The sequence below is a fragment of the Zootoca vivipara genome, chromosome 6 (genome assembly GCF_963506605.1).
Source record: "Zootoca vivipara chromosome 6, rZooViv1.1, whole genome shotgun sequence".
Lineage (NCBI taxonomy): Eukaryota > Metazoa > Chordata > Lepidosauria > Squamata > Lacertidae > Zootoca > Zootoca vivipara.
Window position 1 is genome coordinate 18,389,042 of NC_083281.1, and position 15,989 is coordinate 18,405,030.

General features: G+C 48.1%; 1 protein-coding gene across 1 annotated transcript; it reads right to left on the bottom strand.

Moving 5' to 3' along the window:
* Positions 1–889: 889 nt before the first annotated feature.
* Positions 890–14,308, bottom strand: ECH1 (enoyl-CoA hydratase 1). The gene is made up of 10 exons (XM_035117977.2): positions 14,197–14,308; positions 13,103–13,283; positions 12,107–12,195; positions 10,682–10,806; positions 10,549–10,597; positions 7,846–7,910; positions 6,257–6,327; positions 4,298–4,369; positions 2,939–3,089; positions 890–1,485 (listed from the first exon to the last, which is right to left on the bottom strand). Exons 1-10 carry the CDS (start codon positions 14,291–14,293, stop codon positions 1,381–1,383), a joined length of 1,005 nt encoding a protein of 334 aa, XP_034973868.1. The 5' UTR covers positions 14,294–14,308; the 3' UTR covers positions 890–1,380.
* Between the last annotated feature and the right edge of the window lie 1,681 nt (positions 14,309–15,989).

Genomic DNA, 15,989 nt, shown 5'->3' on the forward strand with positions numbered 1-15,989 from the left:
AATTAATTCTGATCCCACGGGCAACAACCAATTTACACACCTCCAATTGGTGCACAGCCCAGAAGTGGCTGGAAAAGGGGGGGGGTCACACGCAAATCGGGGGTTGCTGTTTAAATGTTTCTTTGATTGTCCTTGAATCTTCCTGCCTCTCCCACCCTTTGAGAACCACTCGATTAAGGGGTGAGGTAAAGAGAGCCAGTGGCTCTCCAGGGTATTATTGGACTCCAACTCCCATGAAGCCGAGCTCCCAATAGACAAGGGCCGAGGGTGATGGGAGATGGCCTCCAACATCACTTGGAAGAGCCACAGGTTCCTTGCCACTTGCTGGATTTCTCTGGCACGCAAAAGGTCCCAAATGTGAAATGAATTCAACTTTTCTGCCTGTTGCTCATTGGGAGCAAACTTCTTTTTGTTTACCGCTTCCTGAAGCCCAGCATGCAATGCGGCTTCCCGTTCTCTCGGAATTTCATCTTCCCCGTTCGCAGCTACCAAAGAGGGCAGGGAAGACTTCTGGGCAGGTCTGGGTGCCTTCTTCGATTCTGGACCAGGGCAAGGCGGTCCGGGGAACGCTATGTGTTCTGTCAAGGGCTGAATTCCCGCAGGGGCACTGTACACAAGGGCTATAGGTGTGCAAAATTTGGCACAGGGTGTACACGACTCAGCGTCCTACTGAGCATGCTGCCAAGCTGCTAGTTCTTATGGATGCAAAAACAGGATTAGGTTGAGAGGTTGCAAAATAATAATCTGCATGCTCAGACTGCATGGTTTCAAACCACCAGAGAGAAAGCACAGCAGAATTTTGATGTGTATTATTATTCTATGTTCAAGTTTCAACCTAGCCCTGATGATAGACCTGTGGGATCTCAGGGAAGGGGTCAGCCTGACTCTCAGCTTATTTACTCAGGCAGAGGGAAGTCATACACTTTTATGAATATATTTTCAGCTTATTTCTTTACGGTGTTTTTTTTTTAACCTTTTTATTTGCAAACAGAATTAAAGTGGTACACCAATATAAGCAAACAAACTGAGCCGAGAACCAAAATCCTTGCTGCGGTGTTAACTGAAGCAGCGATTATTCTCTGCCAAAATAATCTCCTCTCCTCCCAGAGCAATGATTGCGTTTTAAATGTTTCTTTCCGGTTCTACCACTAACCTTCCTTTGGGTGGGGAAGCACCGTTTTCAGAAGGAAGGCCTCTACCCCTCCTAAGGCGTAACACAGCTTGAAAGCTGCATGGCTGAGCCAGTATCTGAAGGCACTTGCTGCCCCCCTTTCTCTCGCAGGGGGTCCTGGAGTCCAGTCTCGCCCGCGGCCAAAGTGGCAGCCCACCCTTACTGCTCTTGGTGGGGGCTTGCTGCCTTTTGCTGCAAGACCAGAGCAGCTACAGCTTGGAGTAGGTTATCTGCCTGGTTGACTTCTTCTCCATGATGCCCTGGGCAGACTTGAGGATGTCCTCTGTCTGAAGCATGCTCATGTTCCAGGTAGCCTGCAGGGCAGAAACAAACCGGGCTCAGAAGAGGGCTTCTGGGGGGGCGGGAAAAAGGAAGAAAAATGGAAGAGAGGAAAAGAAAAGAGAGAAAGAAGGGGGGGAATCAAAGGGACTTATGATTTGCATTTTTCAGTTATATACAAAAAATTATTCGAAATATTTTCTCTAGGCTAACATCCAGCTATTCTACCTTCTGCTAAGTGATACTTTCCCATCCTTGGGACCGAAACATCTCAAATTCATTAGTTACAGTCAAACTTCAGCTGTCGAACGTAATCCATTCGGGTTCTGAAATGTTCGACAACCGAGGCACAGCTTCTGATTGGTTGCAGGAGTTTCCTGCACTCAAGCAGAAGACATGTAGGTCATTCGGCTTCCAAAAAACGTTCGAAAGCCAGAGCATTTACTTGCGGGTTTTCAGCGTTCGGGAGCCGAAACGTTCCAAAACGGAGGCATTCGGGAGCAGAGGTTTGACTGTCTATGGACTGTTACAGGTGACACATAACCCTTGTTCCACATTTGTAAGAAATCTATTTTTCAGTGTGGCAGCACCCGCACTTGGGGGACTCCCTGCCTGCTGACACCAGGCAAGGGGCCTTCACTTTTTCCAGCCCCTAACAAAAACCATTTAACTAGAAATGCTGGTGTGGCTCAGAGCAGCCCCCCCCCCCTAGCATTCAAGATTAACTCAGGCCCATTCACTTCAATGGGCTTGATTTGAGCAGAACTTGGCTGGACACATCCCTGAAAGTCTGCTGGGCACGCTGGGCACAGCAGGAACAGAAAAGTCAGAGCCTGCAATTCTGCAGCCCGGCAAGCATGTTGTGCAAATCACTTTATTGCTTTATTGCACTACACTTGCTTCTGCTGGTGCCGAATCCTAGAAACCAAGGGCGGCTGCACTTTGTTCCTGTTGCAAAACGGGAACAAAGGGCAAAATGCATTTATGAGTTGTACGGAGCCAGTTTAGGTGGAAGCCTTCCTGCAAAATGCTATCTATCTCAGGGATGGGGAATGTAGTTAAACCTGTGGGCTGCATTACCTTCTGGAGGCTGCATGCTGGTGATGGCCGGGGCCAGAGGCAGAAGTGGGAGGAGCAACCCATGCAAATTTTGCTTTGTTAACAGTAGGCTAGTTTCTGCACACATCCCTCTCCATCCTCCAGCCAGGCTTCATCCACCCAAGAGGCACTGTCAGACTTGGAGGGCATATTCCAGCCAGGCAAAAACAGGCAAGGAAGGTTGTGAAGCAAAGCTGGTGAGGGGTGCAGCCCGGGGAAGAGTCCCGAGGGCCAGGTAGGAAGGATTGGAGGGCCACTCTTAGCCTCTGGCTTGGCAGTGGTGGCTGCAGCCAAAAGGCCTTTGAAATCTCTGCTCTGTTTCTTGGAGGGTCCGGGCGGCAAACCCAAGACTCCCTACTCTGCAAAGCCCCAGTGCCCCATGACACTCACCATATACTTCAGGCCTTCAGACACAGGGTGGTCCCTGGAGTAGACCAGGTTGACTTTGGTGCCCTGCACAGCAACCGGACTCTTGCTGGCAATCTCGGTGGCCAAGTCGAAGGCGCTCTGCATCATGATCTCCTTATCTTGGAAGACACGGCTGAGCGGGGGTGGGAAGCAGGATGGTATGATTAAGCCAAGGGGGAGAGTTCTGACATTAGAATAACTGGAAGGGACCCTGGGGGCCATCTAGTCCAACCCAGGGCAATGATGGAGGAGGACATCATCTCACTTCGTTTTCCATGCCAAAGGTGGGGGAGTTAGAAGAAAAAAAACCACATGTGAAGTTGTCCTTCTAAAAGGGGAAATTCACTGGCATCTCTTTTCGGGGGGTTATTTATAAGACATATTCAACACACTCGGAAAGTATTTGTAGTCAGTAACCTCTGAGGTTCCTTTTGGGCATAATGGTTACTGAAAAGAGACTCCTGTGAATTTGCCAGTCGTCCCTAAAATCATGTAAGAGAGCAGCCGTGTAAATTACAGCGGAATAAAGCAATTAACGCTCTTGATTTGTCGCCTTGCATCTCTCTATTGTGGTCTTGCTTAGCTGCCTGAAGTTAACAAACCCCCCAAGTGCTAGGGAGTGAGGAAACCTCAGGCCTGGGGGTAGGTGGGCAGGAAATGTGGCTCCCCAGGCCTTTCCATCTGGGCCCCTTAAACCCACCCCCACCCTTCTTCTCCCCAGGCCAAACTCCTCAGTGCCCCACCTGGATAAATCCTCAGCTCATGAAGCTCGCACTGGCTCACAACCTACCTCACAGGGTTGTTGTGGAGATTAAATGAGGGGGCAGGAGAACCAAGCGTGCCACCTTGAACTCCTCAGAGGACAAGGTGGAATATAAACGCCATAAACAATAAACGTGATCTTCAACTGTGGCCAGACCTCCTGCTTACCGGGAGGGGCGAGAGTCACAGCCGTTGGCCCAGACATGCGGAAGACGGCTTACAACCCAACCCACTTCAGCTTTTCCTCCTGTTTCACCCTGTTCAAGTGGTTCTTTGTTCCAGATCTTTCCTGGCTCTTTAAGTATTCCTTATTTTATTTTTTGAGATGTGGCTTCCAGGACGATTCCAGGCAAGGGATTTTGCAGGGCCTTAGGGCCTTTAGCCACTCTCATTTACATCCCCACCCCCAAACCCTTCCCCTAATAATTTCCAGACTCGTGACTTTGCTGGACAGAGGCCATGAAATGAAAAGGGGAACCTGCCTCCCTCAAAAGAGGGTTGTGGGCCGAGGAGGAAGTGCTGTTATCAGCCCCACACAATTATGAATAGGCGGACTGTCTGGGGGAATGTGCCACATACCTGACCAGGCCGCTGCTCTCAGCCTCGGGGGCCATCATCTTCCTGGCAGTGAAAGCCAACTCGTTGACAAGGCTGGGAGGAGGAGGAAAGAATCAGCAGGTCAGGTAAATTTCTCCTTCATGGAGAAGGAAGTGGGGGCATTTCTCCCTGCAGGGCAAAGCCAAACTGTCTGCTGAACTACCAACTCTTGTGGTTTTGTAAATCATTCTCCAGTTGGATGGGACACCAAGGGTTTTATTATGTATTTTGCATTCCCATTTTGTCTTTTTCTGTTGTGAACCGGCCTAGGGAGGTATAGTAAAGGTAAAGGGACTCCTGACAGTTAAGTCCAGTAGCGAACGACTCTGGGGTTGCGGCGCTCATCTCGCTTTACAGGCCGAGGGAGCCGGTGTTTGTCCAGACAGCTTTCCGGGTCATGTGGCCAGAATGACTAAGCCGCTTCTGGCGAACCAGAGCAGCGCACGGAAACGCCGTTTACCTTCCCGCTGTACTTGCACTTTGAGGTGCTTTCGAACTGCTAGGTTGGCAGGAGCTGGGACCGAGCAACGGGAGCTCACCCCGTCGCGGGGATTCGAACTGCCAACCTTCCGATCGGCAAGCCCAAGAGGCTCAGTGGTTTAGACCACAGCGCCACCCGCGTCCCGCGGTATATAAACCTAATAAATAATAATAATCTAATCCAATCCCCTTCAATGCAGCTAAAGAATCCCTGACAGGGGGCTCCCATCCTGTTTGGAAACCTTCAATGAAGGAAAGTATGCCACCTTCAAACCCTCCCTGCCATTCTAGGCCAAGAACGGGAGACCCCTGCCCCAAAAGCCACATTTGGCCCTCCAGGCCTCTGTATATGGCCCTCAGGAGACTCAGTAGAGCACGCACCCTGCCAAGCCAGCTTGGCTTTGCATCCTCCTTAAGCGTTTCTGCCTGGCTGGAATGGGTCCTTGAATAATATAATAATAATAATAATAATAATAATAATAATAATAATAATAATATGCCGCCCATCTGACTGGGTTGCCCGAGCCATTCTGGGTGGCTTCCAGCAAATTAAAACATCAAACTCAGTTAAGACATCAAACATTAAAAACTTCCCGATACAGGGCTGCCTTCAGAGGTCTTCTAAAAGTCAAATAGTTGTTTATCTCCTTGACATGTGACGGGAGGGCGTTCCACAGGGCGGGCGCCAATGCCGAGAAGGCCTGGTTCCCCTGTAGCCTCACTTCTCTCAGTGAGGGAACCGCCAGAATTGGTGGTGGATCACAGTGTGTAGGCTGAACCATGGGGGAGGTGGAGACCCTCCCTAAAGTATACAGGGCTGAGGCTGTTTAGGGCTTTAAAGGTCAGCGCCGACACTCTGAATGGTGCTTGCAAATGTAACGTAATGCTTCTTGATTACATGTGAAGGATGTTTGTGCCAACCACGGAAAGGGTGAATTTTCACATTTGTTGCTCCGCCCCTTTTGCTTCTGGCCCTGCTCACCACTGGCACATGCCCAGAAATACCATATTTTTCCGTGTGCAGTATAACACGCCCCCGTGTATAGGACGCCCCCTATTTTGAGGGACTCCAAATTAGGAAAATGGGGAGAGATTGCCCAGTGGTTAAGCTTTTTTAACATGCTTTTTAATAAAAAAACACCTTGTCTTATACACGGAAAACTACGGCAAATGTGGTCCTTCCCCACCCATTTCTAAGCAGACAGAGCTGGCAGCTGGCTCCCCATGATGCCTTGGGGCACATGGGGCCTCTGAAGCTCCCACAACACCCAGCTCTCTCTGTCAAGACATGGGGTTCCAGGATGTGGTCTCTCCCCCCCCCCCCGGCTTACCGCTTCTCTCTTGCAACCGAGAAGGGGCTCACTGTGCCCCAATCAATGTCACCAATGCGATTACCTCCCTTACAAGCCGCAAGAGGGAGGGAGGAAAGGAAGCAAAGCTGAAAGGGAAGCAAGCACTGACCTCCGATTTCCGATGATATGAGGCAGCCGTTGCAAAACGCCAACGTCGGCTGCCAAACCAACGTCCACTTCCTGGAGGGAGGAGGAGAGACGGGTTCAGGCGTCCCGTGACACAGAAGGAAAAGGTCAAAGCGCTTTGGGCTGAGATAAAGGGAAGGGCTGTAGCTCGGGGGACGGACGGGGGCAGACCATCTGCAGAAGGCCCCCGGTTCCCTCTTTTGACACCTTCCTGGCAGGGATGGGCATGTTGAGAACATATGAGCTGGATCAGGCCATTGGCTCATGGAATCCAGCATCCCCTTCCCACAGTGGCCAACCAGATGCATCAATGGGAAACCTGCAAGCAGGACACGAGCAGCAGAGCCCTCTCTCCTCCTGCGGTTCCCAGCAACTGGTATTCAGAAGCGTGGCTGCCTCCGACCGTGGAGGCAGAGCAGAGCCATCGTGGCTGGTAGCCGTCTTCTTTTAAAAGCCATCCAATACGGTGGCCGTAATTGCTTTCTGCGGGAGCAAGTTCCAGAGTTTAACCACAGACTCTCCCATTGTAAACTAATAAAAAATATATTTAGGTTGCAAAAAACAAACAAACAAAAAACCCTAGACTCTCCAAGTATTCCTGTTTTCCAGGGACAGCCCCGGATTTAGAGAAGCCATCCCGGTTTCTGATTTGATCCTGGAATGTCCCGATTTTCCTTAGGACGTCCCTATTTTCACCCAAGAAATGTTGGAGGGTATGGCAAGACGTCCCTATTTTTATTGGAGAAATCTCGCGAGGGTCTGGAGTTACGTGACCCACCGAGCCAAGGAGACAAGTAACCAGACAAACCTTCAGAAGGCAACTGAAGGCAACCGTTCAGACCCTCCAAGTTCCCCTATTTTCCAGGGACAGTCCCGGATTGACAGAAGCCGTCCCTGTTTCTGATTTGATCCCAAAATGTTCCACTTTTCTGCAGGACGTCCCTATTTTCATTGGAGAAATGTTGGGAGGGCATGGAGTTATCTGATCCTCGACCCATCAGAACGCAGCCCTTGCTCAGGGAATTTTTAAAATGTTTTTATGATGCTTCTAGATATGTTGGAAGCTGCCCAGAGCGGCTGGGGCAACCCAGTCAGGGGGGTGGGGTATAAATAATAAAATTATTATTAGTGCTGATGTTGTTGTGGAATAGGGTGTCCCTCTTTTCATCAGAGAAATGCTGGAGGGTATGTAACTATGCACTGAAACATTGTCTTATGTTTCTCCTGAATTTTCCTGAATGTCCCTTGTCTGGAATCCTGGAGAGCTTCTGCTGCTGCCAGTCACTGTAGTTAATACTGAGCTAGACCAGGCATCCCCAAACATGGCCCTCCAGATGTTTTGGGACAACAGTTCCCATCATCCCTGACCACTGGCTCTGTTAGCTAGGGATGATGGGAGTTGTAGTCCCAAAACATCTGGAGGGCCGAGTTTGGGGGTGCCTGAGCTAGACAGACCAAGGGTATGACTTGGTGTAAGGAAGCTTCCTCTGTTCCTAAGGGGCTTGGAGCAAGACTACCAAAGCCAGGTAGGTTTCCTGGGGAAGAAAGATGATAGGACCTCTCACAACACACCTTAACCTGGAACCAGGCATCTTGAGTACAGTAGCGGATATCGCAGGCTGAGATGAGATTCATTCCTGCAGAGGGAAGAAGAACAGATAAGGAATGCTGTTCATGTCCCAATAGAAGGATGCTCAGCAGCTGAGCAACATTCAGCACATTTCCAGATCTAGCGCCAGAATATTTATTTATATAGTGCAGAAGCTGATTAATACGGCGGCGAATCTAAACGGTTCACATAAAGCATTCTGAATGCAAATAATTTTTTTAAAATTAGATTTATTTACTGCCCTTCATCCAAAGATCTCAGGGCGGTTTGCAAGATAAAAACACTAGATAAAAGCACAAATAGTTAAAATATTAGAAAAAGTCAGCAACATATTGATAATGTTGCTACACTTTGCAAACCACTTTATTATTATTATTATTATTATTATTATTATTATTATTATTATTATTGCAGTCAAGTGATATACACGTTTTGTTAAATAAATATATGAGCGTGCCGCAACAATACTCGGCAGAACTTCCTAAAAAGCGAGGGAAACTATTTATGTGAAACTGAGCAAGGAACACATCCACCAAAAGAAAAAAAGAAAAAACAGGGTTGAGAGTCCAGGAAAGCCTGGGTTATATGTTTTAAACATTATATATTTAATACAGTGGTGCCTCGCTAGACGAATTTAATTCGTTCCACGGGTCTTTTCTTATAACACAAAATTCGTCTAGCGAATCCCATAGGAATGCATTGAATTTTTTTTTGCTCATAGGAATGCATTAATTGAATTTCAATGCATTCCTATAGGAAACCGCGATTCGCTAGACGAATTTTTCATAAAACAAATTCGTCTAGCGAGGCAACCTCCACTAGAAAAAACCTTTCGTTAAGCCGAAATTTCGTTAAGCAGGGCATTCGTTAAGCGAGGCACCACTGTATGTCCGGGAAGCTGCAACCAGGTGCAGACCTGCTTTGCTTCAACTGTGTGACATCCCCTGGTCCCTGCAGATTACACCCATTTAAGAGAAAGGAAAGTTGATTATGTGGCTGAAGTGTGGATCAAATGCATTTAAGAATGGTGTGTGTGTGTGTGTGTGTGTGTGTGTGTGTGTGTGTATATATATATATATAATAAACATTACAACACTGCCCCCTGCAGTTGGGATAGCTGAGGGAGTTTAAAAGACACAAACTCCAAAGATTGCCCCATCCGAAGGACTCTGCCAGTTAACGCCAGTTTTCTAAGCCTGGGGTCAGCAACCTTTTTCAGCCGTGGGCCGGTCCACCGTCCCTCAGACCATGTGGTGGGCCAGACAATATTTTTTGGGGGGGAAATGAACGAATTCCTATGGCCCACAAATAACCCAGAGATGCATTTTAAATAAAAGCACACATTCTACTCATGTAAAAACCATACTGATTCCTGGGCCGTCTGCAGGGTGGATTGAGAAGGCAATTGGGCCGCATCCAGCCCAGGGGCCTTAGGTTGCCTACCCCTGCTAAGCCATTGGTCTGAGAGGCTACACTGATTCAGCAGCAGATGGCATCTTCAATGCCGCAAAGCTATTGTGGGTAGTTAAAGGGAAGAAGAGACCAATAATGAAAGGGAGATGCATGCATGGCTCTAGATCAGGCATCCCCAAACTGCGGCCCTCCAGCTGTTTTGGCCTACAACTCCCATGTTCCCTAGCTAACAGGACCAGTGGTCGGGGAAGATGGGAATTGTAGTCCAAAACATCTGGAGGGCTGAAGTTTGGGGATGCCTGCTCTAGATGTATTGGTTGGGTGCTGGGAACTCGTGGGGGGAATCCCTCTAAAAGGCTGAACGCCAGTATGCCGGTGCTCCTCTCAAGGATACCTTCCGAAAGATATGACGGTGTGCAAGGGGATAAAAGATGCTTTCTGGAGGTAAGAGCTGTTTGAGAGTGGAACGGATTCCCTCGGGAGGTGGTGGAGACCAGGGTTCGAATCCGCCCTTGGCTATGAAGCTCACTGGATGAGAACTTGGGCCAGTCACTGCCTCTCAGACTAACCTACTTCGCAGGGGTGTTTTGGGGATTAAATGAGACGAGGGAGAGCTAGGTATGCCACCTCAAGCTCCTTGAAGGAAAAGTTGGGGTATAAAAGAAAGACATTTGAACTAAGGACCCAACACAAATCTTCACATATCTCAAGGGCTGTCACATGGACGATGGAGCGAGCTTGTTTTTCTCTCCTGCTCTGGAGGGTAGCCATCTTAAGCAGGCCTTCCTCAACCTTCCCCAGGGCATCTTAAGACCTGTGCACCCCAAGGAAAGGCAGCCAGCCAGCGTGGTATAGCAGTCAGAGTGCCGGGCTGGGACGTGGGAGACCAGGGTTCAAATCCCCGCTTGGCTATGGAGCTCACTGGGTGACCTTGGGCCAGTCACTGCCTCTCAGTATATCCTTCTTCACAGGGGATAAATCAGGGAGAGAAGTATGCCACTTTGAGCCCCTTGGAGGAAAAGTGGGATACAAATGTAAAGGAAGGAAGGAAGGAAGGAAGGAAGGAAGGAAGGAAGGAAGGAAGGAAGGAAGGAAGGAAGGAAGGAAGGAAGGACATTAAGCCACTGCTGAAATGCCAGATTTGGCTCACGGTTATCTGTTGCAACATCCACAAAACTATTGCAGTTGTGAGGGGGAATGGTGGGAGCGGGGAAGAGGTCAGGTTATTTATGACGCAAGTGTTGCAGACTCACCTGCTCCAATGCAGCCCCCGTGGGTGGCAACAATTACAGGCTTAGGGCACTAAAAGACAAAGGAATGGTTAGCCGTGGATGGAGATGGTTTCTCATCCAAGGGTGGGGCCAACTGCAGGATCAGCCTACTCACCTTCTCCAATACCGTGAAGGTTTCTTGATACTCCCGGATCTTCTGGCGGATGTTCCAAGCCTTCCGGGCTGTGTCGTCTCCTGGCAGCATCAGGAACGTGCTGCCCATCTCCATCAAGTCAATACCTGCAGGGCAAGAGCATGGGAGAACCAGGACGGCCCACATTACTCCCAACTAAGCACAACACCCCGTTTCATTCTGTGCCACTGCTTTGCTCAAAAGAAACTTCCGGGCTTCTTCAGAAAACCTGTTTGTTTATCCTGATTTGCTTGCACAAAGCTTATGCAGTGGTTAGGCTGCCCAAGCTTTATTGAGCATTTGAGCATCCTTTTGTATGTGGGACAGGTTATGGGATGCGGGTGGCGCTGTGGGTTAAACCAGAGAGCCTAGGGCTTGCTGGTCAGAAGGTCGGTGGTTTGAATCCCTGCGACAGGGTGAGCTCCCGTTGCTCGGTCCCTGCTCCTGCCAACCTAGCAGTTTGAAAGCACCTCAAAGTGCAAGTAGATAAATAGGTACCGCTCCGGTGGGAAGGTAAACGGCGTTTCCGTGTACTGCTCTGGTTCGCCAGAAGCGTTTTTGTCATGCTGGCCACATGACCTGGAAGCTGTATGCCGGCTCCCTCGGCTAGTAAAGCGAGATGAGCGCCGCAACCCCAGAGTCGTCCACGACTAGACCTAATGGTCAGGAGTCCCTTTACCTTTTATGAGACAATAAGCACTCATCCTTGCTTGCTTACATGGTATTTACACATTAATCAGTCTCTTGTCCCATACTTTTAAACGCATTTCCTGGCCACTTTCCAAACGGCAAAATGGCTTGTTTTAAAAAAGTAGATTTGTTGCACTAAGGTGACGGAGTCCTTTAAATTCACAACGCTAAAGTTACAGTATACGCTTGAACTCCTAAAATTGTGAGTGTCTGTAGGTACCCAACATATTGTTCCAAAGACCCCTACATTTTGTGTTGTGCAAAACACTTGTGCACGTGTGGTTTAATGCTCACCATAACAGTCAGCAAACTGTTTTTGTTTTGTTTTTTTGTTTTTAAAAAACACACATCTCTTTCACACACACGAGACACACTAGACTCTGCACAAACAAAAGGACAAGTGCTTTTGCCAGGCTGGAATGCATCCTTGCACTCCAGCAATGCCTTTTGTTTGTCAGGATGGAGAGGGGTGTGTGAGTGTTTGCAGTAATTGCCCTCCAGCCCATTTTCCCCTCTGCCTCCACTGACCACTGACATGTGGCCCTCAGAATGTTACCTGGAAGGGAATGCGGCCCTCCAGACAGAAAAGGTTCCCAGCTCCATTTTAAGAAGAGTTAAATCCCCCCCCCAGGTGCCAGCCTCTGCAACAACCCAGGAACTTCCTACCCTAGAGCAGGAGAAACATCTTTCTAGCCCTCAGCATCTCTCCTCACTTACCTGCAGTGAACATTTTCCCAGCGCCAGATACCACCACCGCATGGCATTCAGAGTCCTGAGCAATCTTGTTGAAACACTCCACCATTTCCCTAGGACAAGAGGGAGGAGAGAGAGAGAGGCAGGTGGGTTGGGAGCACCTCCTGCCACCTGGAGAACACCTGCTAGCAGTGGGAGGAAGCCACTTGACTGAAACAGGTTTACGCATGTCTTGCCTAACAAGTCTGCTAAGCAATCTCATGTGGCGCCTCATAGAGGCGACAGCGTAAGACTGTGTACAAGGCTTCAACTTTAGAGAAGGGAGTACAATGGCATAAGCAGCCATCAGCAACGCCACCCACTGAGTTTATTCTGTGGCTTTTTCCTCCTCTGCAATCTCCAGTGTATCTTCTGATGTTGTGAAAAGGACCGGCTTCCAGAGGGGGGGGGGGGGTCATCAACAGAATACCTATCGCTTGGGCATTTCTTTTGCTGGAGACAAGAGGGCTGAGGAGGTGGGACATTTCATCTTATCCATAAAATAAATTCTGAGCCCAACCCCCGCCAGCCCCCATTGCCCAGACAATTTGTTTCTGTGCTCCCAAGCCTACACACCCAGTCTTCAAAAACTGGCACGAATTCAGCCCGGTTGTAAAACTGAAAAGATATTTGCTGCTGATAAATCCAAGTTCTCGTTGCTTAGATTGCTCTTAAGCTGTGTTGCAAAAAAAAAAGGGGGGGGACAAACAAACAAAACACTTTCTGATGAAAATGATCCAAGGTCACATGCCTTAGTTTCTTATCCAATGGCTGAATGAATGCGCCTTGCTGTGTTAGGGTGCAGGTACTGGGCAATTGAGAAGCTGCACTGGTGCTACTGTGCTGGGTGTTCTGCCCTTACTAAGCCTCTTAAAAAGCAGGTTAGTTGGCTTCTTATGTACCATCTTCAAGACGCTCAGATTGTTGCATACTGAAAACAGATGCCCCCTCCTGCGATCTTTTCCATTACGTCCCTGTTACCTCCAGAAGGCAGCATTCATGGCATTCCTTTTCTCTGGCCGGTTGAGCTCCACGTGCAAAACCTTCTCTCTCACCCGCTCCAGCTTCAGAGTTTCATAGGTGTCCAAGGCCTTGGGCGTCTCCTGCGGTTGCGACGACATCATCCTTAAACTGAGGCAGGGAGCAGGACGGGTCAACAGGTCTAGGGGGGGGGGGAGGCAAAAACACACTGTTAATGGGGAAGCCCCTCTGCCATGGGATCAAACAAAATGAGTGAGTTCTTGAAGGGGATTAAGCAAGAAGGAGAGATAAAACCACGTATGTGCCACCTTAAGCTACTTGAAGGAAAAGGTTGGATAGAAATACAATGCAATAAATCAGCTTAGGTTTCAAAGTGCCTGGAAAGGGGTGGCGCTAATAACACTCATCTTATTATTATTATTTTAGCCCCCAACGCACCCAACGAAAAAAGAGAGAAACCCGCTAGCAAAGTCGCCTCACAATCCTCAGGAAGCCATTTAAAAACAGGAGACTTTATTTACTGTTGAGTGACCTTTGCCCTACTTCGGAGAGAGGAAGGGCGACAAGAAAGGCAAAAGAGTCTCTGACGGGGGGGGGGGAGGTGGGAGTAATAAATAAGTAAATAAACGAATGGATAAATAAAGTAAAGCAACAAGAAGGAGGACAGAGATTTGGGGTTCAGTGCCACCCGTTGTGCCGACGGCCCCATCCACTCCATTTCTCTTTTCCGTCTAAATCCAAGGAAGCAGCCACGGCCACGGTCATTTCTTATTGGTATATATCCTTATGTTCTTAAACAGATTATATACTGTATATGCAAGTAGTTTTTGAATCCTATTAGTGCTTAATCCCCACCTCCCACCCCAAGGTTGTTTTTCAAACATACACACGCACACACCAAATCCCCTCATGTTTTAAGGCGGTTCTTGTTTTTAACCCGCAGGCTGGCTGCCTTGAGCCCCTGCAATAAAATAAAATAAATAGGGAAAAGACGCGTTTTCCCTCCACAAGGAGAGCAAAAAGAGGACAGAAATGGGGCAGGTGAGAAGGAACCCCCCTCCAAGGAAGTGGGGAACCCCCCCCCCCCCACTCACGCCTAGGCAGGAGACGCCTCAAAACGGCTCCCGCTGCCACCGCCATGTCTTCCTCCGACTGACGGACGACGGTGGGCGGGGCGGCGGGAGGCCGCATCACAGAGTCGGCAGGCTAGAAGGTCCCCTCATATAGCTCCTCCTCCGCTCCAGCCAGCCAATCGTCGCCCCCGCCGGTCCCACTTCTTCTCTCTCGCGCGCGCACCATCCAATCGGTTCGTCGCACCTCCCCCCCCCTTTCTTGCTGCGCCGGAAGGAGCACGTGAGCGAGGGGAAGCTGGAAGCGCCGCTGGAAGTTTGCCGTGCCATAGAATAGAGAGCCCATCTTGGGAGTCAAGTAACACAGAAAAGGAATTCCTTCAGTAGCACCTTAAAGACCAACTAAGTTTTTATTTTGGTATGAGCTTTCGTGTGCATGCACACTTTGTCAGAAAAGGAAGTTCAGCAGTTGATCCTCGGGGAATCTCCCGCTCAGCGTCCCTGCTACAAGTCTCTTGCAAGGGAGGTTGGGGGAAAGTTTTGGGGGGGGGATTTATGTCAATTATTACTAAACTCAAGGCTGGATAAATACTTTGATTTTTCAGTTACAGAAATTGAAGCGTTGCTTCTGTTCTTAAAATATTATTATGGTAGGGAAGATCATCTTAGATGGGGAACAACAGTAACATCACATTACCCGTTTTTCAAACTTTGGAGCGAGTATGAAAACTTAACTGGTACACAAACGAGTTGCAGGCAGGTGGTGGTCATCTCTCACCATCCATGGCATTTTTTGGCATTTCGTTCATGACTGGAAGCCACTGAATTTTAAAAGCAGGCACTGTATAAATATTTAGGCTGCAATGCTGTTAAATGCACACTTGTGAGGAAATAAAGCTCATAAGAGAAATCCACTTCCAAGTAAATAAGGTTGGCCCTCGACTATAGAACAGTTGAGCCTTCTGGGAGAGAGCACCATATGGAGGTAAGCAGATCACACACATTACTATCGCTCTTTTTATTCCTGTAGTCTTTGCATCAAATTCTCAAAAATAGAATATACAAGAAATGGAAGATTCTGAGTCCACATTTGAATTAGTGTGTCCTGTGGAACTCCCTACTGGTAAAAGATTGAAGGGAGAAGTGATTTTTGCACTTATTTTGAAAACAAAATAAAAAAATTCCTTCCAGTATCACCTTAGAGACCAACTAAGTTTGTCATTGGTATGAGCTTTCGTGTGCATGCACACTTCTTCAGATACACTGAAACAGAAGTCACCATATCCTTATATATAGTGAGAGGGTGGGGAGGGGTATTACTCAGAAAGGTGGTGGGAATGGGTGATTGACCGATAGGTCTGGTAAACCTGTTGACAGTTAACGACTGCAATTGGTCTTACAGGAAAAAGCAAGGAGAGGGCTAAAAATAGCTTTATTATGTATGATGAGATAAGAATCCAATGTCTCTATTCAGACCAGGTCTTCTCCAAATTTGGTAATAAGTTGCAATTCAGCAACTTCTCTTTCCAGTCTATTTCTGAAATTCTTTTGTAGCAAGACAGCTACTTTGAGCTCTTGTATAGAATGTCCTGGGAGATTGAAGTGTTCTCCTACTGGTTTCTCTGTCTTGTGATTCTTATTCTACATTTAAGTATTTCGTACTTGTTTACCAATATTTTATTTGTTAATCCAAGCAGTATTTATGATTTGTATGTTTCTGTTGATTTTATTTTTAAATGCTGCATTCCACATTGCTATTTTTCATGAAAGTGCAGATTATAAATCCAGAAATAAGTAAGTTGCTCTAGTTAGTGGTT